At 51.7% G+C, this 27706-nt stretch overlaps 1 protein-coding gene across 3 annotated transcripts in view; it reads right to left on the reverse strand.

Annotated features, from left to right (window-relative positions):
* KIRREL3 (kirre like nephrin family adhesion molecule 3) overlaps positions 1-27706 on the reverse strand; it is a 346067-nt gene that overhangs the window by 82924 nt on the left and 235437 nt on the right. For all 3 annotated transcript variants that reach the window (XM_042034425.1, XM_042034427.1, XM_042034426.1), the window contains 2 exons: positions 12871-13020; positions 10858-11007 (listed from right to left, as the gene is read on the reverse strand). In XM_042034425.1, coding sequence (XP_041890359.1) covers positions 10858-11007; positions 12871-13020 — 300 coding nt within the window. The remainder of the gene's footprint in view (positions 1-10857; positions 11008-12870; positions 13021-27706) is intronic.

The following is a 27706-nucleotide window of genomic DNA, read 5'->3' on the forward strand; positions in this document are numbered from 1 at the left end:
CTTGCCTGCCTCCCAGGCCCAGCTGAGCCAGAGGTTGCCACCAAAGGGGCAAGACTGAGTGGCTCCTTTCAGATGGAGGATTTTGGGCTGGGAAGGCTTCATGCCTCCTAGGACAGGCACCAAAGCACAGTGCCATGGGCAGAGCTGGCTGGGTTGCACCCAACCCATGGGAACAGATCTGCTCCACAGCAGGACAAAGCAGAGCATGGGAGAAGCAGCATCATTTGAGCATCAGGTGTCAGGAGTTTTCCTTGTGTTGCTACCTCCAAAGTAATTTTGGGAGGTCCCTGACTACCCAGCTCTGATGGTACTCACACTTTGGAGCTGTTGCTGCTGGCCAAGCTTCTTCACTTTCTAGCCCAGAGCAGCTGGAGGACATTTCTCCTCCACAGCTGATCTTCCTTTTGGCGACTGTCCCTATTTATTGTGGAATCATGGAATGGTTTGGGTTGGAAAGGATCTTAAAGCTCATCTTGTTCCACTCCCATGCCATGGGCAGGGACACCTCCCACTGTCCCAGGCTGCTCCAGGCCCCATCCAGCCTGGTCTTGGACTCTTCCAGGGATCCAGGGGCAGCCACAGCTTCTCTGGGCACCCTGTGCCAGGGCCTCAGCACCCTCACAGGGAAAAAGTCCTTACCAATATCCAACCCAAACTTACTGTTTTATTTTAAAGCCATTATAACCTTTTCCCTCTCAAGTTTCCCCTCCTGTTCCTCGGCATGCCATTTTATGACACTGAGGGTTCTCCTTTTTTATGACATTGTTGTTTTTAAAGTGTTTTTATCACCTGGTTTTATTACAAAATTACCCTACAGCACCCCAAGTGCCGTAGGAGCGAGGAGGGAGAGCGGCTCTGGAAATGCAGCAACTCTTTCCTGAACAGCTTGCAGCTTTGCCAGGGAAGGGGCTGTGATTTGGTGATGGATGGAGTGCTTGTTATCCAGTATATTTTTATCCATACATATATAAAGCACTCTGTGATCCCGGTGGATACAAGGCACTATATAAATGTAAATCATTATCATTATCATTAAATACCTTCTGTATCTCTTAAACTTACCAGTTGGAATCAGATCCATACGGGGCAGCTGCTCTCTCTGGGTTTTGTTGGGGAACCAAATGTGAGAGCTGTGATTTTTGTCTTCGTTAGCAATTAAATGGGATCTCGTGAAAGACTCTTATTTTTCCGTCGCGATTTTTTCATGCTGCCACTGATTTGAAAGTCACTTCTCACCCACTAGGAGAAATCTCTGCAGAATTCCCTAGCAACAACCTGAATACGAAACAGCCACCTCGGGTGTGAGGATGCTCCCGGGATTATCTGAACCCACCACGGGCTGTCCGGCGCTCATCGCCATTAAGGACGAGGAGAGGATCCACGGGGTCACGGGGAGGAGAGTTCAGCTCCTCCATGATTTGTGGCTCAGTGGGGGTTACAGACACTTGTCTCCACAACTCTGCAGCGTTGCTGCTTGGCCGCTGCCCAACCCCGGCAATAAGTGACTGCACCAAGCTCCTGGATGCTCCTCTGTTGCAGGGACCATATCTGTGACCCCAAGGCCCCTGTTCCTGCCTCACCCTGCTCTTTTTTCCTGTTCTTCAAGGGAGGGATTTGAGCCTGAGGGATCTGAAGGATTTCACATGGAGGCTTTGGCACCACAGAAATGACCCCAGGCCAGGTGTGTTTCCATTGAGGCCACAGATGACCAGATTCCTTTCTGCCCACAGGACAAGCCAAGCAGGCAGCATCCTGGGAGCTCCTTCCCCGATTTTCCTCCCCTATTTTGTTGCTAAAGCCTGTCTTCCAGCAAAGCCACCCAGTGGCAGCTACTGACAGCTTCTCCCTGTGGGAATTTGTCTCCAGCTGCATTATCCTAGAGTCACAAAATCCTGGAATGGTTTGGGTTGGAAAGGACCTTAGAGATCATCTCATTCCACCCCCTGCCATGGACAGGGAGACCTTCCACCAGACCAGGTTGCTCCAAGCCCCATCCAACCTGGCCTTAAACCCCATGTTTGGGAGCAAAAGATAAAAGTGCACTTTTCAGTGGAAATTTTTTATCCTGCTACACTGGCATTTCCCAAAGGGAGGGGACTGATGCAGGGTCAGGCTACACTGAGAGTGTAGTGAAGGGCAGGTCCTGGCCCCAGAGACCAGGGATCAGTTGTTCTGAGGCCCCAAGGGACCATCATGAACAGTACTTCATTTCCCCTAGTCATGATAACCGAAGGGATGGAGTTGGAAATCTTGGATGTGTCACGGGTCTGAGCCCTGGCCTTTAAAGCCCACTAACCTGCAAGCAGTGGCTTGCAAAGGTTTTGCAATATTTAGTTAATAGAACAAGGTTTTATCCTGGTTCTCTATTTTTTTCCCCATTTTTTTCATTCTGTTTTCCCCAGTTGCTCATGAGCTGCAGCCTCCTGCTGCCCAGGGGAAATCTTCCATTTAGCTACATTTTCCTTTCTCATTTCATGGTGTAATGGGGATTCATCATATGTGTTAAATCCATAACTTGCCATGAATCCCTTGTCTCTCTCTGTGGAGGTCAGAGTTGAGTTTAAAGGAACCCGATATTGTGGCTTTGTGGCTGCCCCTGGGGGAGAGCACCAGCCTAATTCCCCGGAGCAGGAGGAGGCTGGAGAGTCCTGGGTGGGTCATCCAATGCCATGCTCATGCTTTCCACCTCTCTTTGTCACCTGAAGGGGCAAATTTGAGCACACCAGGCACCTTTAATGTCAAAAAAAGAGTAATAGCCCCTTCCAGAGGGTCATTTGTCCATCCTGGCATGTGACAAATATCCCGAGGCAGGAGAGGTTATTCTCCTGCTAATTACCAAGGACGCCCACAGGTCAGTCATTAAGACACAACTACCCAGTTTTACAACCCAGTTGGAGCCCAAAGGAATGAATGCCACAGCTCCAAACCCATCCCAGTCCTCCTGCTGGATGGGAAGCTGGCATCCATCACCCTGACAGGGGCCTCCAAAGCAAGCGGCAGCCGGGGCACACCGTGATGGATGTGTCACGGAGAGATCCATCACGGGGTTCCCAACCCTTCCTCCACCACACGCTGGGAGATGCTGCCTGAGCTGGGAACTGGGAGATGCTGGGAGCTGTGCTGGGAGGCCTGAACCATCCAATGGATGGCAGAGACACTCAGGCACAGTGGGGGCAAGGCTGGGCAACACTTCACAGAGCAGGGAAATGCAAGACAAGCGAAAAGGGCTGGCCAAGCTCTTGGAACCAGGAAACCACATTCCTGCAGGCTGGGCACGGGCAGAGAGCTGGGATCCCTTCAGGCAGCCTCTCCCAAAGCGGCTCCTCCGCTGTCGCGGCTGGTGCTGCCCTGCCGAGCCGCCGGTTCATTTGTCACCCGGGCGATCGATGGCAGAGCGGGGGCTGTGGCTCAGGTGATGTCACGCTCCGAGAGCCTTGTTCTTCTCTGCCAGCTGACAAGGGGAGAGGGAGTCGATACTTGTGTCAGGTCACTAACAACCCACCGAGCTCCCGGCGCTGCAAACGGCATCGCATCCGTGTGCGCAGCTGGGAGAGGCACAAAAGGGGCTGCTGTGAGCACAGATGCAGATGCAGAGGAGCGCGGGCAGGATGCAGATGGGGGAGTTGGGTCTTGATTGGCAAGAGGGAGAATCGTGAGTGGGAGTGAAAGCAAAGCGAGGTTTGCACGTGCGGGGGGTTCTGGCTGGTGCAGAACGAGAGGTGTCAGCGATTCAAAAGCGCGTGAAGCAAAATAATGTGCGCGGTCCACAGGCATCCCGGGGAGCTGGAGCCGCTGGGTGCAGCAGAGGGGAAGGCTGGTGTGATGTGGAGGGAGCTGCTGGCTCCCAGATGGTTTGTGCAGACCGGGGGAATTGCAGTGGGGTCATGCCCAGAGCAGGAGCGGCTGCAGACACAGGCACGAGTGATGAGCACAGCAGGGCAGAGGGGTCCTGACACGCAGCACCCCCACATCATTTCACAGTACCCTCATGGCCATCACAGCCTGGAGTAACTGGGGGCCAGGGCAGTGGCAGAGCCAGGAGGAGGGGCTGGGAAGAGAGGAGGGGGTGACTAAGAATCAGGAAGGGTTTTTATCAGCCCTCTGTTCTTTGCATCCGTCAGGTCAGCCCAGCCCAGCAGACTCTCCAGAGAGAAGCCAAATGCTTCATGTTCGATAAAGCCACGGGTCAGAACCACGATGCCCTCCCCACATCGAGGCAAGGAATCACAGATTGGTGCAGGAACACCAACATTAATCATTTCTATCCGTGTCTCTTCCTATTTACTCTGTGGTACTTCAGTGTGCAGGCAGGAATGCTGCTGTGGCTCTGAGGGCTTGGGGAAGGGAAGCTTTGATGGGAGAGGCAGCATCAGCCAACCTCAGGGCCCAAGGGCTTTAAGAAAACACAAAGCCTGTAAGAACTGTGTGAGCCCATAACTCTGGAGCGGGGTTTGAGGGAGCAGAGGAAGCACCTGCTTAGTGCTGGCCTGGCCCTGCTGAACTTCCCCCGATGTGATTGAAAACCAGCCCCTGCTCAGATACAGCCCTGGCCTGTGGGAAGGGACATGGACCTGTCAGGGTGGGCCCAGAGGAGGCCATGGAGATGCTCTGAGGGCTGGAGCCCCTCTGCCATGGAGCCAGGCTGGGAGAGCTGGGGGTGCTCACCTGGAGAGGAGAAGGTTCCAGGGAGAGCTCAGAGCCCCTTGCAGGGCCTAAAGGGGCTCCAGGAGAGCTGCAGAGGGATTTTGGAGAAGGGATGGAGTGACAGGACACTGGGAATGGCTTCCCAGAGCCAGAGGGCAGGGCTGGATGGGAGATTGGGCAGGAATTGTTCCCTGGGAGGGTGGGCAGGCCCTGGCACAGGGTGCCCAGAGCAGCTGTGGTTGCCCCCGGATTCCTGGAAGTGTCCAAGGCCAGGTTGGATGGTGCTTGGAGCACCCTGGGATAGGGCAAGGTTGTTCCTGGAGCAGAGAAACAGAGCTAAAGGATCTTTAATATCCCTTCCAAGCCAAAGCATTCCATGGTTCTATGATACGTATCATTTTTAATGTCTGTAAGGTGAAACAAACCCCTTCCTCAGCTTTCTTCTCCCCATATCTGTATGATTGCAAAGTCATTATTCCTTGCTGTGACCCTGGCAGAGCCCGAGGTGGGTGGGTGAGTCCCATGGAGAGTTTCATCCTGGCACCCACCACCAGCCCAAATGTGCTTACGGGGGATGTAAGGATGTCATTTTGCTTGTCTGCTTCAAAGTAAGGAAAACAGAGCTGATGCAGATGCTGCCTTCTCTTCTCCTTCACCTCTTCCTCCTCCTCTTCACAGACAAGTGCAAACCCCTCCAGAACGGGGGAAGCAGCACTTCCCAACACCCTGGTGAAGCCCACCTTGGGAGCAGCCATCTCAAGACACAGGTTCTTAGCACACAGTCCCTCTCTGTGGTCCGTTTTCCAGCTTTACACTGCTCGAGGCAGAGGCTGCCTTTCACCTCTGAGCCCCCGGGTTTGCCTGGCAGGAATGGTCAATCCCATGGAGAAGCCTTCCCACCCCAGAGCCACACAGGAATGTGAGGGAGGAAACCCGGCCACCCTCTGCTATCAAAAGGAGCAGGCTCAGAGAGCTGTAAACTTAAGCTGCTCAGACATGACATCAAATATTTAGGTTATTTGGGATTTGTGCTCGATTGTTTGATGTTTCTGTTTCATTCCCAGTAGAGCCAGTTGCTGTTTTGCCACTGAAAATATTCCCAGCAGAAAATGCAGCCTTGTGAAGACCCAAAGTTGTTCAAGGAGAAGAGACTGTCTGGAAGAAAATGATCGCATTTTCATCACTTCTTTTTTTTTTTTTGTTTTGTTCTGAATTGACATCCCAGCACTACATGCTCTGAATTTTGCACTCAGAGAATTGAATTCCCTTAAAAAGTGTGGAAAAAGGGTTCCAAGCTGAACTGTTTCTGGATTTGAAACATCACCTCATCACGTTTTCTCCTTGCAGCTCAGGATTACAAACAAATGTTGAGAAAGGGCCTTAGCCAGGACATAACCTCTTTATTTCCTGATCAAACTCCACCAAAGAGCTGGAAAGCTGGGAAATGCAGATGTCTCAAGCTGCCAACCATCATTTTGGTAATGGAAATGCTTACTCTGCTCTGCAGGGGAGGACTGGAAAGACTTGGCAAGAAAGGGGATTGGAATAAAATAAAAAATGAAATAAAAAGAGGAAAATGGCTGTGATTGAATGTGGATGCACTTGACACCCCTGTGACCCTCCTCCTGTCCCTGCCTTGTGCCATTGTAAGAGAGACAGGAGCTCTCACTTCAAATTAACTTAATCTGTTGAGTTAAATAATTCATGTTGATTTAAGAAAGCTTTATTCCTAATGGGACACATGTGAAGACAGAGTTAATATTAGAAGAGGCTGTGGTGGGGAGGAGAGAGGGAATTAGACTATAAAAGGTGAAGGTACAAGTTAATTGCCTATCAATTATTCACCTTAAGCCTCTGGAAGTAGCTCCCCTGCCTCCCTCTTCACACCCTCATATTCCCCTTTCCTGGCTGTGGCCAAGTTCCCACTGGCACCTCTGGGGCCAACCTTTTCCCTGTGCCAGGCAAGTGGCACCTGGGAGCTTCCCGGGACAGCTGGGCTGGAGGTGCCACATCTCCCACTGGGGACGACAGACCAGGACAGGCTCGGGACGCTCCTGCCAAGGTGCCATGAAGGAGAGGAGCCATCCAGCTTCCCAACATCTCGTCCTCCATCTGCCTCCCTGTCCTGGTTCCTCCTTCCTCCAGGCACGGCGGGTCCTGGCCACAGCAGGCCGAGGTGTCACTGCAGGCCGAGGTGTCATCCCAGGCCAAGGTGTCACCGCAGGCCATGGTGTCACCGCAGGCCATGGTGCCACTTCAGGCCGAGGTGTCACCGCAGGCCATGGTGCCACTGCAGGCAGAGGTGTCACTGCAGGCAGAGGTGTCATCCCAGGCCATGGTGCCACTGCAGGCCGAGGTGCCACTGCAGGCCGAGGTGTCACTGCAGGCCGAGGTGTCACTGCAGGCTGAGGTGTCACTCCAGGCCATGGTGTCACTGCAGGCCATGGTGTCACTGCAGGCCGAGGTGTCACTGCAGGCCGAGGTGTCACTGCAGGCCATGGTGTCACTGCAGGCCATGGTGTCACCCCAGGCCGAGGCGTCACTGCAGGCTGAGGTGTCACCCCAGGCCATGGTGTCACTGCAGGCCGAGGTGTCACTGCAGGCAGAGGTGTCATCCCAGGCCGAGGGGTCACTGCAGGCCGAGGAGTCACTGCAGGCCATGGTGCCACTGCAGGCCGAGGTGTCACCGCAGGCAGAGGTGTCACCCCAGGCCATGGTGTCACTCCAGGCCGAGGAGTCACTGCAGGCCGAGGGGTCACTGCAGGCCGAGGGGTCACTGCAGGCCGAGGGGTCATCCCAGGCCGAGGTGTCACCCCAGGCCAAGGTGTCACTGCAGGCCAAGGTGTCACTGCAGGCCATGGTGTCACCGCAAGCCATGGTGTCACTGCAGGCCGAGGTGTCACCCCAGGCCATGGTGTCACCGCAGGCCATGGTGTCACTGCAGGCCATGGTGTCACTGCGCTGTGGCCACGTCGGCATCACGAACTGGGGTTCCCATCTCCTTCCCCACTCCCTCCCGGGCAAGCCAAAGCTCTCTTCAAAGTTTCTCCTCGCTCGGCTGCCTCCGAGATCTGGGAACTCAACACTAATTAACGTGTCTGCAAATCCCAGCTCGGCTGCCGGGGCCTCAAATTCCTTCACGGTCCCGCGAGTGCAGAAGGATCCACGAGCGAGCCCTCTGGCTCCTGAAGCTACACGGCTGGCAGATGCATATTTTAACAACACACATCTGTTGGCAATATAATCTCTTGTATTTGCCCTCCCTGCTCCGAGCTTTGATGGAAGACCGGAGGGAACTCTCCAGTGGTTACAGCCAAAGTGTTTGCTTTGCAATTTCGCTCGATTGCTGCCTGATTTTATTTTAAAATTTCTCCAAGTCCTAATCAGGCTCTTACTTTATTTAATTAATACCCTGGCTTAGTTAAATAGATCATAAATTAAGCAGCCCTGCCATTAGAGATGTACCAGGTAGCAAATAGCCCTCCAGTGGCTTCCCAGATCCTGCCTGGCTTGGGCTCCCCTGCCAAACTTCCTTGACATCCTTTGCTTGCAGAAAATCTGGATGCCTCCATATGTCCCAAATCCCATCCCATCAGATTTATTAACCTTCCCTGCTTGGGGCACATATCCTGAGATTGGGAAGTGACTCCTTCCCCAGACAGTTTGGGCAATGACAGGAGGGAAGGTGAGGGAGACCTGGAGAAGGGGAACCCTCCAGCTTTGGGATGCATTAACCACATTTCCCAGCAATATTTGTCCCTGGAACTTCATGAAGAAAAGATTTTCCCTGATGCTGATGACATTAATAGGCTCGTCTGTTTGAGTGTTTGGACTTCCAAGGCTATGGAATGATCTGTTCCACTACATTTAACCATGTAGATTTGAAAACAATGTGACAAACCCTTAAATATTTAATTAAAATATGGTGTAGCTCTGCATCTGAGCAGGGAAGTAGGAGGCATCAGCCCCATGAAGCTGTTGTCAGACATGAATGACAGCAGCTGGAGCCTGAATCGGGAGGCATTAGGGGATTTCTTGATACCAAGGAAGTGGAAAAGCTGGCAAGGACAGACAAGGCACCACCAACCCATACAAAAAGCCAAGAAGGGTTATTTTTCCAGAGACGAGGCTGGGGCTGATAGAGCAGGATAGAGTTCCCCAGAACTGCCTCTAACACCCAGCTGGCTGAAGAGCCCTTGATTCACTGGGAAACCAGCAGCAGATGTGGGGCTCCCAGCTACCAGAGCCCCCCAGCCACCAGAACCTCTCAGCTTTGCCTCACAGGACACCCCATCCCAAAGGAACAGCGTGAGCTGCTGATCACCAACCACCTCCAAAGGTGGGATCATCACTCTTACCTCCCCAACCAGCCTGAAATGTCATAGAATCACACAATTTCCTGAGCTGGAAGGGACCCACAAGGATCACTGAGTCCACGGACACTCCAACAATCCCACCCTGTGCCTGAGAGCATTGCACAAACGCTCCTGGAGCTCCGGCAGCCTTGGGGCTGTGACCCCATTTCCCCCTCAGAACATCTGCATAAATAACCCTAAAGTGAAAGATGAGCTGCCAGTGGGCTCCAAACCCACGTTTTCTCATTGATTTGGCCTAAATTGAACACACTGTAACTTTAATTTTCTTAAAAGGAAAACACTCTGCAAATAGAAGTTGCTGAACATCTTAGGTAAATGTAGCAATTAGCAACTGCCATGTATATCCACATAAACATTAACTACCATCTATTCAACACATTCCATAACCCCTAAGATAATAACGATTTCCTTTTGATCCATAAAAACATCTCTCTGCTCAATCAACGCTTCGCAGCAGCTCTGACGTACGCCCTGGGACTAAATTAGTTTTGAAATCTTTAGCTCTAATTAAATAGCATTATTTCTTTTGTCTGGCTCCAGCAACTTATTCTGCTTTCACAACAGAAGGAGGGAGCCCAGGCAAAGGAGGGGTAGTCGGTGAGCAAGACAAAGTTCCTCTTTCCTATTCATTTCCAGGATTATTTCACGTATGGGCACATGTCAGAGCTCTGAGCTGCTGCCAAGGGTTGGTTGAGCAGAAGGAGGAATCAAAGGAAAATCATCATTATGGTCGGGGTCAGGGAAGGAAGGGGTGGCAGCTGGGAAAGTTTGGGGGTAGGGAACGTTGTAGGGTTGTGGAGGGAGGAAAACAAACGCAGGGGAAATTGCAAACCAGGAATTTGAACTCATTTTCACAGTGCAGACTCCGGTGAGGTGCACCTTCAACCAGAGCTGGTACCTTAATTCACTTCTTTTGGCTGCTTAAAACTAATCAATGTTGATCTGACTAAAAGTACTGAAATTCTTGATTTGGATCTTTTTAAAAGGTTTTTTTTTTTCTCCTGAGAAACTAACCAGGAATAAAAACAACATGGAAAAAAAGAAATCCAATCTTCAATTTAAACAAGCTTAAATATGCAAATGGTTTCACTCTGAGGGTTGAATAATCAGGATGGATCTGGGAGCAGCAATACAGGCTGGGTTTTGTCCAAGCTTTTCAAGAAAAATACCATTTTCATTAAGTTTTCGGAAGCCACGTCCATGCCGGGAAGCCTTGCTGACGTGCCTGCCTTTTCCCAGCACTCCTGAGGGGAGAGCCCTCCCTCCCTGCCAGTGCTCCCCAGCATCTCCCACACAAAAAGGTCCTTCACATGATTTTGGGAGCCACTTCCAGTTTGCAATCCCAGGCAATATCCTCCTGTGCTGCTCGTGGGAAAGATTAATTACTGAGAAACTCAGGGTGATAAAATATTAGTATGTAGGTAGTTTAAAAATACTGCAATAGTGTGAAACCAGCCTTTCCTCAAGGGGTGGAGTCGTCCCGGTCCTGTAGGCAGGGTAACGCGTAAGTGATGACACTGACACTCATTATATCCTTAAATTTATGGAGAATCTCTTGAACTGAGGCATAAATCCATAGAGCTGAAGTGCCAAACCCTCGGTGCCTGTGTTACTCCTCCTAGAACTGCCGTACTCCACCCCAGAACTGCAGCTTCCCCGAGCAGCTTCCTTTGCTCCTGTTCTCGGGATTGAGTGAGATCCACTGCTCTCACACAGATTCATTCCCACTCCTCTCGATCCAGCAGCAAAACATTTTGTCAAAAGCCACTCAGTGTGACCATGAAGGCAGTGAAACCCCCCAGAAATACCCTGCGGTGTGTGAGGAGCCGGGACTCACCGAGGACAGTCAGCCGGGCAGGTCTGGATCGAATGGCGGCTTGGATGGCCTGGCACTCGTACACGGCGTCATCCTGCAGGTCAGCTCGCAGGATTTTCAAGTGGTGCTGTCCCGACAGATGGTCTCCTACGACCAGATAGCGCGGATAACCTGCCGAAGGCAAAGCACGGGTCAGGAGGCAGCTGGAGCCACGAGCCCAGGGGTGAGGAGAGCGGAGCCCCAGCACCCCACAGCAATTCCCAGGATCCAGGGAGCTTCCTCCCCTCCTTGGCAGCCAGCCCGGTGAGAGAGAGAAAGAACCTGCCAAATTCAGGAAAGATACTGCATGTTTTGCTCTACAGGTTCAAAACAAGAAGTGCTGATGAGGGAGCATTAACTGAAGTCCCAAGGAATCATGGGATCATAGAATGTTAAGTGTTGGAAGGTTTGGTTTTGACCTTAAAGATCATCTGGACCCATTCCCCCCCTGCCATGGGCAAGAACACCTCCCACTAGATCAGGTTGCTCAAGGCCTTCTCCAGCCTGGCTTGGAACCCTTCCAGGGTTGGGGCATTCACAGCCTCTCTGGGCAAGAAAAAGGGATGAGCCCTTCCAGCTGGAAACCCAGCACCTCCTGCTCCTCTGCAGCCTGTCATGGAATATCCTCAGTTCCTGAAATCAGCTGTGGTGACACCCGGAATCCAAGCACGGTCAGGTCTGTGTAAAGCTTGGGCAGGGGTCTGGGGGTAGCCCTGGTCAGCCTGGCTGGACACGCAGGATGGACACATGGGAGGAAAGGTGCCATCCCCCCGTCCCACTGCTGCCCACTGCCCTGTGTAACACAGCACTGGCACATCCCTGTGCTTTTGTTGTTTCTCGAGTCACCAACAGCAGGATTTGCTCTCCTGAACTGCGAGAAATACAAATGATGGGTTTGTTTGCATTGTGCTAATTAGACACTGGCTGAGCTGGTATCACGCGAGCTGGCAGCTCCTGCGGCTTCCAGCAGCCCCGTCTCCGTTAATTGTGGAAGTCATTCACATCAGCTCCCTCCTTCACTGCAGCTCTTGTTACCCAGTCGTGTTGCAAGGTCTTGCATGGAAAGCTCAGCTCTCTAATAGATGCAAAAGTTGTGGCTCAGAGCTTTGAAAAACAGGCGAAGATGGGGCTGCTCACTCGGGCACAGCTGCAAATGAGCAATTATATGTATTAATAAAAAACGGAGGGAAAGAAGAAGCAGGCATTGCACTTTAGGGAGAGCAGGGTCCCTGGAGACCAGGAAGCAAGGAGCCTCCCCTGGTTTCTGAATGCTGCTTCTTGCCTTGGGGAAAACTCTCTCATGTCACCAGGAGCTGAGCAGTGTCACACGTATACAAACTCTGCAGAGCCTGGGGGGACACCGCAGCTCCTGAAGGGCTCCATGTCCTCTCAGGCTATTTCCAGCTCTCCTTAATCACTTGAAATATTTCAGTTCCAAATTAGCGTTTTCCAGTGCAATATACAGAAAAAACTCTAAACTTCCCCAGCGTTGCACCTGTCTTCACCAGCTGCAATTAACCCTCAATCACGATGTGGGTGTGGGATTAAGGAATGTGGGTTCTGAGGAATTTGGTCACCAAACTATAATTTGCCAAAACTAAAGCTTGAGGAAGCCACAAGCACTTGTCCAAAGCAAACAGAGGCTTGTGGGTCCCTTCAAACTCAGAATATTCTATGGTTCTTTTTATTTTTGAGAATATCAAAACAGGCACTTTCAACATTTACAAAACATTTCATCCCACATTTTGGAAAGGCGACGTTTGTTTCCAAGGAAATCAAAACAGGGTTTTCCAAAGGGTCAGGCGCCACCTGTGGGAGCCAACAGTTTTGTTTCAGGTCAGAGTGAAACAAGTTTTGGTTTATTCCAAGCATCAGTGCCTATGTTTGGGCAGGCTGGAAGGTGGAGTTGAAATGAAAACATTATTCCCCAAATAAATGTTGTGTCAAGGAGAGCTCCTGCTCTCCTCATTTATGGAGGGTGGTGTCCCGACTTACTCGAGAGATCCCGTCCAACTCCGAGGGCCAGCCCGTCCTTGATCCAGAGCACGATGCCATTGTACTCGGGGATGGCACAGAGCAGCGTCACCGGCTGCCCCGCAATCACCACCTGGTCCTGGGGCTGCTGGGTGAACGAGGACGCCTGGCCTGCACAGGGAACAAGAGAGAACAGGACGCTGTCAGTTCTCCAGTGGTTTTCAGCACGATGCAGTTCCTCGGGATGCAGCAGTCCAGGATGCTCTGGCACAGCACAAATGAGCTCTGAAGCTTTTAATTATGTGATTGCTTAATTATGTGATTGCTCCATAGAATGATGGAATGGTTTGGGTTGGAAAGGACGTAAAGCTCATCCCGTTCACAGAGAAGAATTCCTGCCCAATATCCCATCCAGCCCTGCCCTCTGGCACTGGGAAGCCATTCCCTGTGTCCTGTCCCTCCAGCCCTTGTCCCCAGTCCCTCTCCAGCTCTCCTGGAGCCCCTTTAGGCCCTGCAAGGGGCTCTGAGGTGTCCCTGGAGCCTTCTCCTCTCCAGGTGAGCACCCCCAGCTCTCCCAGCCTGGCTCCAGAGCAGAGGGGCTCCAGCCCTGGAGCATCTCCATGGTCTCCTCTGGACTCACTCCAGAAGTTCCACATCTTTTCTGTGCTGAGGACCCAGCGCTGGACACAGCACTTAGTGACAAACATTTACAATATTTTTGCTCCCTGGGGGAGGAAAAAGCTCCAGCCAAGAGGCACCAGTATTTCCTGTAACTGTTTTATTCCAAATTGTGGCGGTAGCGTTTCAGCCACAATGATCACAGACAGAGAAGCAGCAGGATGTCCAGCAGCAGCAATATTTTATATTACATGTAATAAAGGAGGATGTTGGTCCTCTGCTTGTGAGCCTTGCTCCCACCTCGTGTGCTCCCCGAAATCAGGATGCACAGATAACAACCTGCTATAAAACACGCAGGGAAACAACCAGCTGCTGCTGTTCCCCTCCCTCCCCCCGTGTAACCTTCTGGCATTTGCTGGGAGCTTCCCACACATCTGCAGGGGGAAGGAAGAACCTGCTTCAGCACTGCCTTTCGCCCAAACTGCATCGTGAAACTCGCAGATCCCTCTCCTCACCCTTCCCTACCCGCAATGCTGCAGTAACAAATCCCAGCCCCCGTCATCTCCTGCCGTGGTGGGATGTCTCACACCTCAGGTGTGACATGGCGCTTCTCATTTGCCGTGGGGTGTACTCCAGTCACTGTGGCCTCTTCCACAGCAGAGTTTACTCAGCACTACATTTCATTTTCACTCTCCCTTGGCTTTGCCATGATTGGAAATCATTCACAGAATCAGAGAATCTTAAAGCCCATCTCATCCCACCGCCTGCCATGGGCAGGGATACCTCCCACTATCCTGGGTTGCTCCAAGCCCCATCCAACCTGGCCTTGGACACATCCAGGGATTCAAAGTATTAAATCCTGATGGCTTTTTTTCTTTCCATAATGAGTGCATGGGACAACCCGAAAATCCCCTTTCAGAGACGCAGTCTAATGCTGGAAGATCCTAAATGTGGGGCCATTTCAGGGAGATTTGCTGGTGTCTGGGCTCCTGTGAGTGCAGTCCTTCGTGTGAGTTGGTTGTAGAGCATCGCAAATGCTCTGTCACCACTTGGTCTTGCTCTGACTCTGGATGCAGGAGAAGATCTGGCAAAGAGAGGTGTTGGGGAAAAGGCAGAACCACCAAATGCCCCTCACTGTGTTACCTGTGGGGTTTGTACGACCAGGAGCCTGTCTGGGTGGGAATTATGGCCCTGCACCAGGCAGGAATTCAGAGCCCGTGCCCCTCCACTGGGAGTCTGTTCAGTTCATGGAAGGGGACTGGGCTGGAGGAAAAATTGCTCTTTAAAACCAATTTGTCAAAGCAGGACAGTGTCCACGTGATCCACCCCAAATCAATTCAATCCTAATTTACACCGACTCCATTTAATCATTGACTGATGATTAATCCGGAACCAAGGTTAAGTGTGACACAAGGTCTTGCATCCCAACTTGTTTCCAGATGAGCTGCTGGGCCTTTCCTGCAGGGCAAAGCTCCAAAGCTCCATCATTTTCCAACTCCTGCCGCTGAACCAGCGTGTGCCCCCACATTTATTTTATTACAGCTTTAGCTTGCTCTTAGCCACCTAAAGAAGCACAGGGAAAAGCAGAGCTGTCCTTTCTAAATTCCAAGCTGGTTTACATGCAGGAAGGTAAAAAGCCCAGCTGAAGTTTTTGCAGCTCTCCAGGAGCACCTTGGGCACCTCATTCCTGGGTGTTGCACAGATCCCGGGTCTCCCAGCACCCCCACATCTCCAAGGAGCTCTGATTTTCACCACAGACCCTCCAAAAGACCACAGTGGTGGCTCTCAGCGTGGTGCTGCCTGCACAACCAGGCAGGTTAATTCCCAAGGAGATTCCAGCTTTTCCTGCTGGGACACACTTGTTGGAAGTCATGGTGGCCTCACTCCAGCACAAGCCCTCGTGCTGAGTTAAGATTTAAATATTTGATTTCAAAGGGAATATGAATCAGCTCTGTATTTTTTTTTTTTGGACTCAAAAAGGACAAGCAGTCCTCAGATAGCAGGGAAAAGTGGGATGAGAGAGAAAACTCAGAAAGCAGAAAAAATGAGTGTTTTGTTGCTTTGTTGTTTTGTTGTTTTATTTTAATATATACTTCCCACCTGCTAACTGGGTTTTCACAGCTCACTCTGTAATCCTGACAATTCTCAAGGCAGAGCTGGGCGAGCAGGGACAGTGCAGGAAGGCAGCAATAACCCAAAAAGATTTGTTTTATCAGCGAGAATTATCAGCTTGTCAGCTGGGAGCTGCACGAGCCCTAATGAGAATGCGGAGGCACAAAGTGGTGTCTGTGCCCTCTGCAAATGCCCATTAAGCACGGGCTTCGTTTGGTAATTGCTGCTGGAAATGAAGCTCTTTTTACGTTTTATTTTTCCTTTTTCTCTTACTTCTTGATTCGTTTTGAAGACGAGCTGATGGCCACGGAAAATCAGAGCAGAAACATGGCATATGTCTCCTGTCTTTCCCTTCCCTGTGTTTGTTCAGTGTGAAGAATTGTCACTTAAACCCATTTTTTATTCATCCGAGGCTCCATTTCAGCTTCAAACAGCTCAGACTCAGTCACAGGAGAGGAGAGATGGGTGTAAGGACCTTAAGAGCATTACCTGGCCCAGTCCCTGCTCCACAGCAGGATCATCTCTCCCTAAATCACAGATAAAAAAAGAAGAAAAAAGTACTGAAGGCAGAGCTCAACTCACTTTCGAATCAGCTTAAAGTCTGATTACTGGGTTTAACTGGGTTTGGAAGATCAGAGGCCCGTCCACGTTAGATGGACGTCAAAGGAATGTCAAAGGAACAAGTAATTTGCAGAAAAGTTTTAAGGCAGATAAGATACTTGACAGAAAATAACTGAAAATGGGGAGATTGGGAGAGGGTGATTTACAAAGGTTGAGCATTTTCAGCTACAAGAAAATGGGCTGAAAGATGCCAGGTGGGTATTTTTCCAGGAATGTTTAAAATGCTGTTACAAAATGATGCTTTGGTTTCAAAGCAGGAGGTCTGACTCCAACCTGTTGGGCAAGCAGGAGTTTCCCAATTTCTCCCCTTCCACTAAATAGGTTTTCAACAAAAAATGCTGGCTAATGCAAATCTCTGCAGAGATAGGAGTTCATCACAGAATTGTGGAATGGTTTGGGTGGGAACTTAAAAGCTCATCTCATTCCATCCCCTGCCATGGGCAGGGACACCTCCCACTGTCCCAGGCTGCTCCAAGCCCCAGTGTCCAACCTGACCTTGGACACTGCCAGGGATCCAGGGGCAGCCACAGCTGCTCTGGGCACCCTGTGCCAGGGCCTGCCCACCCTCCCAGGGAACAATTCCTGCCCAATCTCCCATCCATCCCTGCCCTGTGGCACTGGGAAGCCATTCCCTGGGTCCTGTCCCTCCATGCCTTGTCCCCAGTCCCTCTGCAGCTCTCCTGGAGCCCCTTTAGGCCCTGCAAGGGGCTCTGAGCTCTCCCTGGAGCCTTCTCCTCTCCAGGTGAGCACCCCCAGCTCTCCCAGCCCAGCTCCAGAGCAGAGGGGCTCCAGCCCTGGAACATCTCCATGGTCTCCTCTGGACTCACTCCAGCAGCTCCACGTCCTTCCTGTGCTGAGAACCCCGGAGCTGGACCCAGCTGACCACACAAGCCCAACCAAGAGTCCAGGCATGGCACCCTCATCCCCCATCTCCTTGTCACCTCCTGCTGGACGAAGAATCCCCACATCTGGGTTTGGGAAGTGCTGCACAGCGAAGCAGGGAGATGCAGCAACGTGTCCATGTGCCCCCAACCCAAGTGTAGCCCTGTTTTACTTCCACACCCCATCTTCCCTCAAGTGTAAAGACTTGGAATATTTTCAAAGAAACAACCCAGTTGATGCCTGGCTTCCTGGGAATTTCACTGGGAATTTCACTGGGCACTGACTCTGTCCCTGGGAGAGGATCTGTTCATCCGGCACAGCAGTGCCTTGAGCAGAAGCAAAAATTAGGGCTCTGAATGCATTGTTGATTTTTTTGGTTTTGTTTTAAAAGCAAAAACAGATATGGAAATGAGATGCTAATGACACCACTTGGCCACAGTCCAGCACAACCCCAGTGTCCCACCTGCACGCTGGAGCAGCCCTGCAGCTGGAAGGGCCCTGTCACCGCAGGTCACCTGCTGTCGTGGGTGAGGGCTTGGTGTCAGAGGAGCCCTTGATCCCGGAACCTTCCCATCTCCTCCTGCTTTGCCCCGCTCCCTGAGGAACTGCCAGGCACCAACGGGATCCCCTTGCTGGTGCCCGAGCTCCTGCCTTCCTCAAGGAGTCTCTCTCATGGGGGGCACGTCCGCAGCCACTGAAATCCCGAACAGCAGGGACAAAAGGGGACAATAAAGGCGCCACAGTGAAGAGCGAGCAGGCAAGAACATTAACCGTGTTCTCAAAAAGCCCAGGCAGGATGCTTGTGAAGCCACAAGCATGTTGTAAAAGCTAAAGAAAGAAAAAAAGAGGAAAAAAGAGAGAACCACTTTAGAACTCTTTAGATTTCCTTAATGGATTTTGCACCTGTGGCTCCTGTTTTTCAGTGGTTCTCTTGTTGCCTTGTTCTTTCAAACAAAGGCTGACACTCTTCTGTTTGTGACTTCCAAGGGAAATGACACTTCCAGTGCCAGGGCATTGCTTTTCAGATGTCCCAACACCCACGAATGGTGAGAAGGCCCAAAAATCCTGTTTTACAACCCAGAAAACAGAGGAAGACACCTACACAATGACACTGCCACAGTCTGTGCTGCAGCAGAACCTTGAAGCCCCTTCCATCACTGAAGCCAGTGTTGGCTACAGGCTTTTTAAGCTCTCTGAAGACCGAAATCTGTTTGCATGAGTTCCTGGCTGAATTATTTCAGCTTGCAGCCTCTCGCGCCCAAACCAGCAACCGGGAGCAGCAGAAAGTTAAATTTTCATTACCCAAGAGGAGTGAGTATTGTAGTAGGAAGCGAGAGACTCACCGAGGGAACAATGACTCATTAGAAATGGAGACGTTGTGGCTGCTTTTATGTAAGCGAAGCTTTGAATGTCCATTGTGCTCTGAAAAGAATTAGTCCTTTTTGTTGAGGAGAGCACAGAAGTGGAGAAGGAGGACTGTGAGCTCCTTGTCAAAATATTGCTGTTCCAAAATGAAAGGCCTGGTGAGCAGGAGCGGTGGGACTTTCTCCTTGTCCCTCAGCGGGAAGAGCTGATCCTTCCCTCAGCTTGGAGCTTGGAGGATGATCAAGGGGCTGCTGTGTGACACCCTAATCTTACCCAGCATCCCAGGAGGGTCCCTCTTCAGACCAAGCAGCTCCCACCCGATGGAAATCAGGGCATTTCGGCCCAGCTCAGGGCTGGTTTCTCATGGCACGATGCCCGGAGATGCAGCCATCTCTTGGCCATGGAGAAGAGATGGCTCCGTGCCCACACTTTCCCAGCAGACCAGGGCCTGGCTCTGCACCACCCCGTGACAAACAGGCTGGTTCCCAGTGCTCCTTTGGGTCCCCTCCCCAGAGCCAAGGACACCGAGCCCCCCGCACAGGGCCCATTGTGCTCCAGAACACGTGCCCGCATTGATTTTCAGATGAGTAGGAAAAGCAAGCAGACAAAAGCCTTACATTATTTACAAAGCTCTGTGGAATTGTCAGTCATGGGCAAGCACGGGGAAGAGCCGTGCGGGCGGCAGAGCTGCTCATTATTCCCTGCATCCCAATTCCCTCCCTGGTGGGAGACAACGCCCGGACCTGCTCTGAGGTGGAGCCCAAGGCCTGGCTGAGCACAGAGCACATGGAACATGTTCCCAGAGGCAAGGATTTCCCCAGACAAGGACAGAGATAAGCTTTTCTTGCACCACTGGAGAAGCAGAAGAGCTGTGGCTACCCAGACAGGAGCAGAGGGATCGCAGCAGCAATGCTGTCCTCAGTGAGGAGATGTCCCTTGCTGCTGGTGGCCACATGTCAGGTACTTCCTCTGGCTTCATGGCAAAAATGAGAGAGGTAGCTCGAGTTCAGCCCTTACATAAGCTTTCCATTTTTTAAATTCAGCTTCCTTGGGGAGAAAAGAAAATAAAATCCTTTTGAGCAAAAATGTCAGTTTGGCCTTTGTTAGTGTGACTGCGTCAGTCCGGCTCACGCGGCCTCAGTGCTGAATTATTCGACTTGAAAGGAACCAAAGCACAACACCTTCAGTGAAGGGATGACTCAGGTGTATGGAATGCTGCTTCTCACCGACCAGCCCTGTGACCTGGCAGATGTGTCCAGCTCCAAGAGGGAAGCAGGGAGCTGAGCTCGTGCCTTGCTCACCCACAAACATCCAGGGAGACAGGACTTTCCCTGGAAGCACAGCCTGGGGGTCCCCAGTGATTCCAGCTCAGAGGGGAAGGTGTGGGATGCACTGAGGAGAAACCAAAGCCAAAGTGATCCCCAGGAAAAGCAATGAAAAGTAGGGAAATGATCTGGGGAAGGGGCTGGAGCACCAGGAGAGGCTGAGGGAGCCTGGAGGAAAGGAGGCTCAGGGGGGACCTTCTGCCTCTCCACAGCTCCCTGAGGGAGGGTGCAGCCAGGTGGGGGTCAGACTCTGCTCCCAGGGAACGTGGGACAGGACAGGAGGAAATAGCCTCAGGTTGCTGCATTATCTCCTATTAGGCTGGATAATTTAGGAAAACATTCTTCACAGAAAGGGTTGCAAAGCATTTCAAGGGGCTGCCCAGGGCAGTGGTGGGGTCCCCATCCCTGGAGCGTTCACAGATGCGCGGATGTGGCACTTGGGGACGTGGCTTAGTGGTCAACATGCTGGGGGTGCTGGGTTCAGGGTTGGACTTGATGATCTTAAGTCTTTTTAAAATCAAATGATCCCGTGGTCCTAACGCCAGCTGCCAGAGCGGAGTTTAAGGTGCAAAGCCAGTGCCCTGCTCTCCTGCCTGGCCTCTGGGAATGCGCTGTCTCCTGGCCATGAGCAGCTCTGAGCCAGCCCACGTGGTGAGCTCAGCTCATCCCACAGCGATGTCAGATGTTTTCCTAGCACTGCTCTGAGAGGAATCATCAACGTCCCACTGTGTCCACTAAGTAGCTTCAAACAGGAAACAGGGAAATTTTGAGTAAGATATGAAACCTTTCAGGGATCTTTTTGTCTATTAGTCACACAGGCAAGAGATCTGAGCTATTGAGTGTTCTGCTGGCTTTGATACCCACACAAAATCCCAGCACTGCTTTCAAAGTCACCGTCAGGAGTTTGATCAGCCATGCAGAAAGGGCTGAAATGTCATCAGCTGCTCTGCTATTAGCTGCCAATTGGGAAAGGTGTAAGAGTATCCTTACCGTGGGATATTTATTAGCAAACTCTTCCCAGTGCCAGCCTGGAGAACTACCTCTTGTGAGATTAAACGCCTGTTCCTGGGAGTTGATAGGAAACAAACTAATATACTGCATCCAGGCACCAAAAAGCAGCATTCAAGTGACCTTATGGACTGGATCACACTGAATATTCAGGCTCCAGGGATGGCTCCAGGCTCCGTGGATGGCTCCTGTGGCCGCTCCTCTCTCACAGCCTCACGGGTACCTGCTGCCCAGATAACCCTGAGCTCTGAGCAAGCAGCATTACCTCCTATCAGCCAAGCTGCCAGAGCTGGAACGTGTGCTTTGGGGCACACAGGACTTTTGCAGGGTTGGAGAAGAGGCGGCAAAGAGTGTTTTACCCAGGGGTCAGCACAGGAGGAGAGGGGAAGGCAGGCGAGGTGTGGCAGTGGGGCGGCAGAGGAGCTGAAGGGTCAGCAAGAGGCAAAGCTGGTGGTGTCAGTAAAGCTGTGGCAGAGGGGAGAGGTGGGAGAGCTTCCCCCCACCCTGGGCTGGGGCCAGCACCTCACCACAATGCCTGGGCTGCCCTGGCTCCCTCTGCAAGGGCAGCTGTAAGCTCTGAGCCTCTGCCAGGGCTGCTCGGGGCACAGGGTGATGCCTGTCTTGCTGGGAACAAGGGCAGTGGCACCAGCAGCTGTTCCAGAGGCACTGGAAACCCTGGGCAGGTGCTGAGCATTTTCCCTTGTGGAGACAAGAGCAGAGGGGAATAGATTTCCTCCCATTGATCCACCTGCAGGCCTGGCTCCACTGAACACTGCCAGTGACTCCAAGAATTATTTTGTTACAGGCGCTGCCGAGGAAGCCATGGCAGAATAAGAAATTCCCATTTTTTCTCCTGTCAAGGTGCAGTGTCCTGGCACAGCTCCCCCAGGGCCAGGCCGATGGGCTCAGGGGTGAGAGCAGAGCAGGGGATGCTCCTGCTCCAGTAATTCCAGCTGAGCAGCTCTCTCTGTGACAGCCCCAGCTGCCTTTTGTAGCTCAGAAAGGGGGTGGCAGGTCCTCAGCTGCAGGAGTCTTGCACAGACACTCCTGGGACCTAAAACCTCCCACTTGAATCCACAGAGAAGAAAAAGGAACTTTTCCTTCTAAAAATAACAGTCGATGTGCAAACCAGTGGGCAGCAGCCTGCCTGCTCCAAGTCTCCCAGATAAAATTCTTGAGGATTTTATTCCCTGTGACCTTCTGAAACCTCTCCGGTGATCCTCCCTTTCCTGGATTACTTTCAAGCCAAGTGCATCCCCTTTGCCCACCCTTCATTCCCAGATCAGGGCTGCTCTTTTGAAACAAGAGTCCTTTAAATCTCAGCTCATCTTCGAGTTAGAGGGCACAGAGGACACTCGTCCATAGGAAAATGAGAAGGATGAATAATCCATTTCACAAACGATTTGGAGATTTCAAAGTCTGGCTCTGCTCCCAGGAAGAGCAGCAACTGGAAGTTGTGCAGTTCACGGGGTGGAAAATTAGAGCAAAGAGCTCGCCTTGGGTCGCACCATGTTTCACTTCCATCCTCGTTTTTCAAAATCTGTTATCACATGCTTTGAGGCACGGAGAGAAATCAGAATGAAGATGCAGTTCAGAACTGAAAATGCAGATATTTAATGTTATGTTCTCTGCACATGGCAGGGGGGTTGCATGATCTTTAAGATCCCCTCCAACCCAAACTGCTCTGGGATTCTGTAATATTAAAATGAGTGGAAAATTCTGCTCCTTCTCAAAATAATTTTAACGAGTCTTGCTACAGATTGGTGAGACATTGTATAGATTGGAGAATTCACCAAAGAGTGGTTAAATGAGCCTCTCTACAGGGTGTTTCCATCTCTGCAGGTGTTGGAAGTGCCACCACAGAAGATTCCCCTAGCAGACATTTCCCTGAACAAGAACCGTCTTGGTGGCACCAAAGCTCACGGATGGAGGGAAGAAAAGGCAAAAAAAAATCTTATTATTGCCCTGGAAGGCCGGGAAGCTGCTGTGTGCATGAAACATCACCTGGGTGGCTTTTGGGGGAGCCCCTGGCCAGATGAGCTGGGGGATATTGCAGAGCAGGCTGCGGACTCGCTCCAGCTCCCGCTGTTTACCCGAGCAGGGCGGGATTGCTCGGGGTTCTGCCGCGTGAATTATCAGCTCTGAAGATGGAGTGAGAATTAGCAGGTTTCTGCTATAATTATTGTTTGTTTGGGTTTTTACAAGTGGAAGTGATTGCAAATATGTGCATTTTTTTTTTACACATGCAAGATTCATATTTAAAATTAAAACAAATTATTCTGAAAAACAGCCTAAAGTGAAGTATATGCAATACACACAAAAAAAAATAGTGGCGGGGGGAAGGCAAGAGGGGTTGGAGATGCTGAGATGAACAAACAGGAGCAGATCATCTCTGAGCAGGAGATGTTTCACACACGTGCCCGTCTCGTTACCCCAGGAAGGTGCTTAAAAATTCACGTACTTCTCAATCTATACATGGAAGCTTAATAAAAGCTCCCCTCCATGAAAATCTTGGCTACACTCTCCACAGAGCCAGGGAAACACCTCGAAAGTGCATTTATCCGTGATGGAGGAGGCCAGTGACCTGCACCACTGCCTACAACAACCCGCTGGTGCTTTTTACCCGGGTTTTATCCAGTAAAGCCAAAACCCATGAAAAACGAGAGGCAGTGTGAGCCCAGTCAAAATTTACAGCCCTGCAACTGCTTTATCAGCCCAGGTGCAGCCCTGGGAGAAGCCAACAGACCGCGTGGCTTCTCCCCTTCCCTGCTGGAGGAGAAGGGATCGCTCGGAGGGGGCTCGGATGATTTAACACAGGCTTTGCTGTTTGTTTTGTCACCAACTCCTTCTCAATGGTCCCCACTGCCGAGTCAATGGCTGCCTGGCGCAAAACCCCGGTGCAAGAGCAGATTAGCACATTCCAGCCTGCTGTGATAATTAGCAGGTAATGAGAGATGCTCATCAATAAGCTCGGCTGTGTCTGACCCCCCTCCTGGGTTGAGCAGGGCTGCCTGCAGGACTCGGGAATGACAAGCCCCACTGGGGTCACTTAGGAGATGATGTGCTCTCACCCCAGAGCAGAGGCAAAGCTTTGGGAGAGTTCGCACAACCAGCACAGCAACAAACCCCTTTTCACTCAGGTTTTTGGGGGACAGCTGGAGGAAACGCTTTTCCATCTGGTTTGCTGGTAGAGGAGTCCTTGCTCAGGGTTAAGAGCTGGTAGAGTAAGCCAGGAGTCAAAATGAAAGGAACTTCATAATTAGTAATCAGGAGTTGCACTCGGTGATCCTTGCAGGTCCCTTCCAAGTCAGTGTATTCTAATATTCCATTATTCTCTACGTATAGAATTATACTCTCTTGGAGTAAATCAGTGGAAATCTCTCCCCTAGGATTCCCCACTCTTGAGAACTTATCCACAGTGGGGATAGAGACCCCTAAGGAAAAATAAACACATAAATAAATAAATAAATAAGGCTCTTTTGCAGCTTAAAGCAGAGCAAATTTCAAATGCTGGTCCCTTCTCAGGCTGAAATCCTGAGGAATGGTGAGAGGAAAGTCCCCAAACAGCAACAGCTGCCTGTGCCACGTCCGTTTCTGACTTGAGGAAAAGCTCCCTGCCTTCAAGGAGGCAGGAACATAACCTGTTTGAGGCTTTGGAGAGAGACACATCACCATCCTCATCATTTCCAAGGAGCAATGTGCACCACAGTGCCTTACGGACTCCTATAAATTACCCAGCACCCACCTGCCAGCTCAGCCTAAGATCGATATTGCCTGCAGTAATTATTTGGATCAAATGCAGTTTATCTGCTTCATATTTGTGTTTCTGTGCTCTCTGGTAACTTATAAATGTCATTGCAGTGTTTATTTGTTATAATGAAACTTAATGACGTTTGAAACCAATGGCTGTGGTTGCCGGCTGCAGGTTTGAAGTAATCTCTTCATCTTTGAAGCAGGAGGCCCAAAGATAACATTAAATTATCCTAGAGAAAAGGAAGATATATGCAGACAGATATCCAGGCCTGTGTATTATTCATTGGGGAGATGACTAGCAATGAGCCACAGTGCCTAAGGCGACGGACTCAAAGCATTGTCACCCAGCGAAGGCAAATGTTCCTGTCCAAGGGGAACCAGTTGTCAAGCCACAAGCCCAAGTGCATCTCAATCTGTTTCATTAAACCTTCGAAGGCATGCTGGGGCGGCTGGGTGCCAGACGCCCGTGTGAGACGGCTGGCAGGGAAGAAATGAGGTGGGGCTGCTGTAAAGCACAGTGGAGCTGGGCTAGGAGGGGGAGAATCCGGGTTTGTGAGGCATCAGAGGGGTGGGGAGCAGAGCTGGAGCGGTGCTGGGACCCTATCCCAGCCAGGTGCTGGGTGCTGAAGGCTGTTCTCCCTCCGTGCAAGACCCAGAATAAACTTTTCTCGCTTTGCTTCAGGCACTGCTCCTTGTCCTCCCTCCTCCTGAATAATTTCCTCCCTTGGTTTCTATTTCTGCGTGTATTTATAGACTCTGGTCGTGTCTCCCCTTGAGCCTCCTCCAGACTATATAAATTTACCTCCTCCAGTCTCTTCTCTTACAACCTGCTCTCTAATCCCTGGGCCATTCCTGCCACCACAGCCAGCGTTCTCCCCGGCTTTGCTCCGCGCTCCCCCGCTGCAGGGGCCGGCGCTGCTGCGGTGCCAGTCCCATCACAGCCCACGTGGAGCTGCACAATTACTGCTGCCTGATCACCTCGGGACCTGCTGAAGCAAAATGCCCGTGGCAACAGCCAGGAACATCTTTCCCTCAGCTCCCTCCATGCTGTCAGGAGTGTGGAAGTACCCAGCGCTTAAAGAGCTTTAACCCCTGCAGCACAGCCGAGCTCTGGCACCGCTGGTTTTTGAGCTGCTTTCCTTCACATGGGCTGGGCTGATGCTCCCACACCTCCTGCTCAGGCTGCTGCACCTCTCAGGAATACAGAAACAGCCTCATGAGACCCCCCCCTCACGAGGGCAGTGACACTTAAGGGTCTGCAGGGAACTGGACCCCAGTGAAGTTTGGCTTTTTGTCATCACCTCCTTCTGCACGGGGTCAGACGGGTCTGGAAACGCCCTGTGCTGCAGCATCTGCCCCCAGCAGCAAAGCTCCAGCCTCTCAGCAATGGGACAGTGTGGCCAGAGAGGGAGGGAGGGAGGGGGTTCTGCCCTGCTCAGACGAGATCCCACTGGCAGTGCTGCCTCCAGCTGTGGGGTCTTCAACACTGGAAGGACGTGAACCAACTGGAGCAAGTCCAGAGGAGGCCATGGAAAAGCTCTGAGGGCTGGAGCCCCTCTGCTCTGGCACCAGGCTGGGAGAGCTGGGGGTGTCCAGCCTGGAGAAGAGAAGGCTCTGAAGAGAACTTAGAGCCCCTTGCAGGGCCTAAAGGGGCTCCAGGAGAGCTGGAGAAGGACTGGGGACAAGGGATGGTGGGACAGGACAAGGGAGAATGGCTTCCCACTGCCAGAGGGCAGGGATGGATGGGATATTGGGAAGGAATTGTTCCCCCTGAGGGTGGGCAGGCCCTGGCACAGGGTGCCCAGAGCAGCTGTGGCTGCCCCTGGATCCCTGGCAGTGTCCAAGGCCAGGCTGGACATTGGGGCTTGGAGCAGCCTGGGACAGTGGAAGGTGTCCCTGCCCATGGCAGGGCATTGGAACTGGATGGGCTCTAAGGTCCCTTCCAACCCAAACCATTCCATCACTCTTTGGTCCTGTGATACCCTTCCTGCACTGCCATGATCCTCTCTTCTTCCCAGGGCTGCTGTGTGAGCAGATTCCAAATCCCTGAACAACCCCGAGAGTGCCAATGTTTGGAGTTTCAGTCATTTCATGTGATTGTAGGGAAAAATTGTTTCCCCTCAAGTCCCCCTCACATGGGGCACGTCCATCACCAGCCATCTCTGTACCCAGCACCGGCTGAGGTCAGGGAGGTGACCCCTGCAGAGGGCAAACCCTACAAGCAAACACTGGCCACTGCTTTATTCACTGACCACTGGGTTCTGGACTGGAACCAGAGGCCATCACAGGCAGACCTGATGACAACTGACAAGAGAAATTCTTCTTCATCACTCGCAGTCATTACTCAGCCAGACCTAGAGAACCCCCTGCAAGGATCTCACCACTGAGAGCTCGTCCAAGGCCCCAGCTCTGATTTCCCTACGAGCAGAGTTCTTTTCCAGCTGGGAGTGCCTTGGATTAACTAACACACCTGTCCCCGGGTTCTTGCAGCCCCCAGAGCCTGGACAGGTCTCCCATCCACACTCCCACTGGATCTAACATTGCTTAAAACCTCAGTGACATCGATTAATGAGGAGGAGAGAACTGTGCAGGGCCACCTGCAACGACCTTGATGGAAACCCTTGAAAAGGGAGTTAATTCCGGACTCTTGCCGCACTCGGCTCGGAGGGGATGCGAGCTCTGCCATCTCCCGGGCAGCTCTGGAAACAAACAAGTTGACAAATAAGGCTGCCTCTTAATGAAGGCAGCCAAAGTCAATACTCGGCCCTTCTATCAGGGCACAGACCAAAGATGGTCTCAAGGGCAGACGACCTCGGCAGGGGTGGGACAGCTGTCACTCGGAGGAGGGAAGGGATGGCTTGGAAGTGAAAAGGAGCAGGCTCAGAAGCAGAGGGAGACAAGGGCAACTTGCAGAAGCAGAAAGGAAAAAGATTTAGAAGAGGAGACATGCAGAAGGTGGGGGAAGCCTTTCTTCCCGGCCTGGAGTGCTGTCTGCAGTTAAATCTGTTTGTTAAGATCCTGGTATTCTCTCCGTCTCCACCATCGCTGCTGCACATCCAGAGCTACATCCTCACAAACCTGTATTTCAGCTTTTTTTCTGCAGAAGTTTTCCTTCTCCTCCCACCCAGCTGACAAAAGACTGAGATGGGGAAGGATTAAGGTTCCCCCATCTA

This window comes from Corvus kubaryi, unplaced genomic scaffold (genome assembly GCF_017639235.1).
Source record: "Corvus kubaryi isolate FWS band 111438036 unplaced genomic scaffold, C.kubaryi_AGA036_p1.0 37367, whole genome shotgun sequence".
Taxonomy (NCBI): Eukaryota; Metazoa; Chordata; class Aves; order Passeriformes; family Corvidae; genus Corvus; species Corvus kubaryi.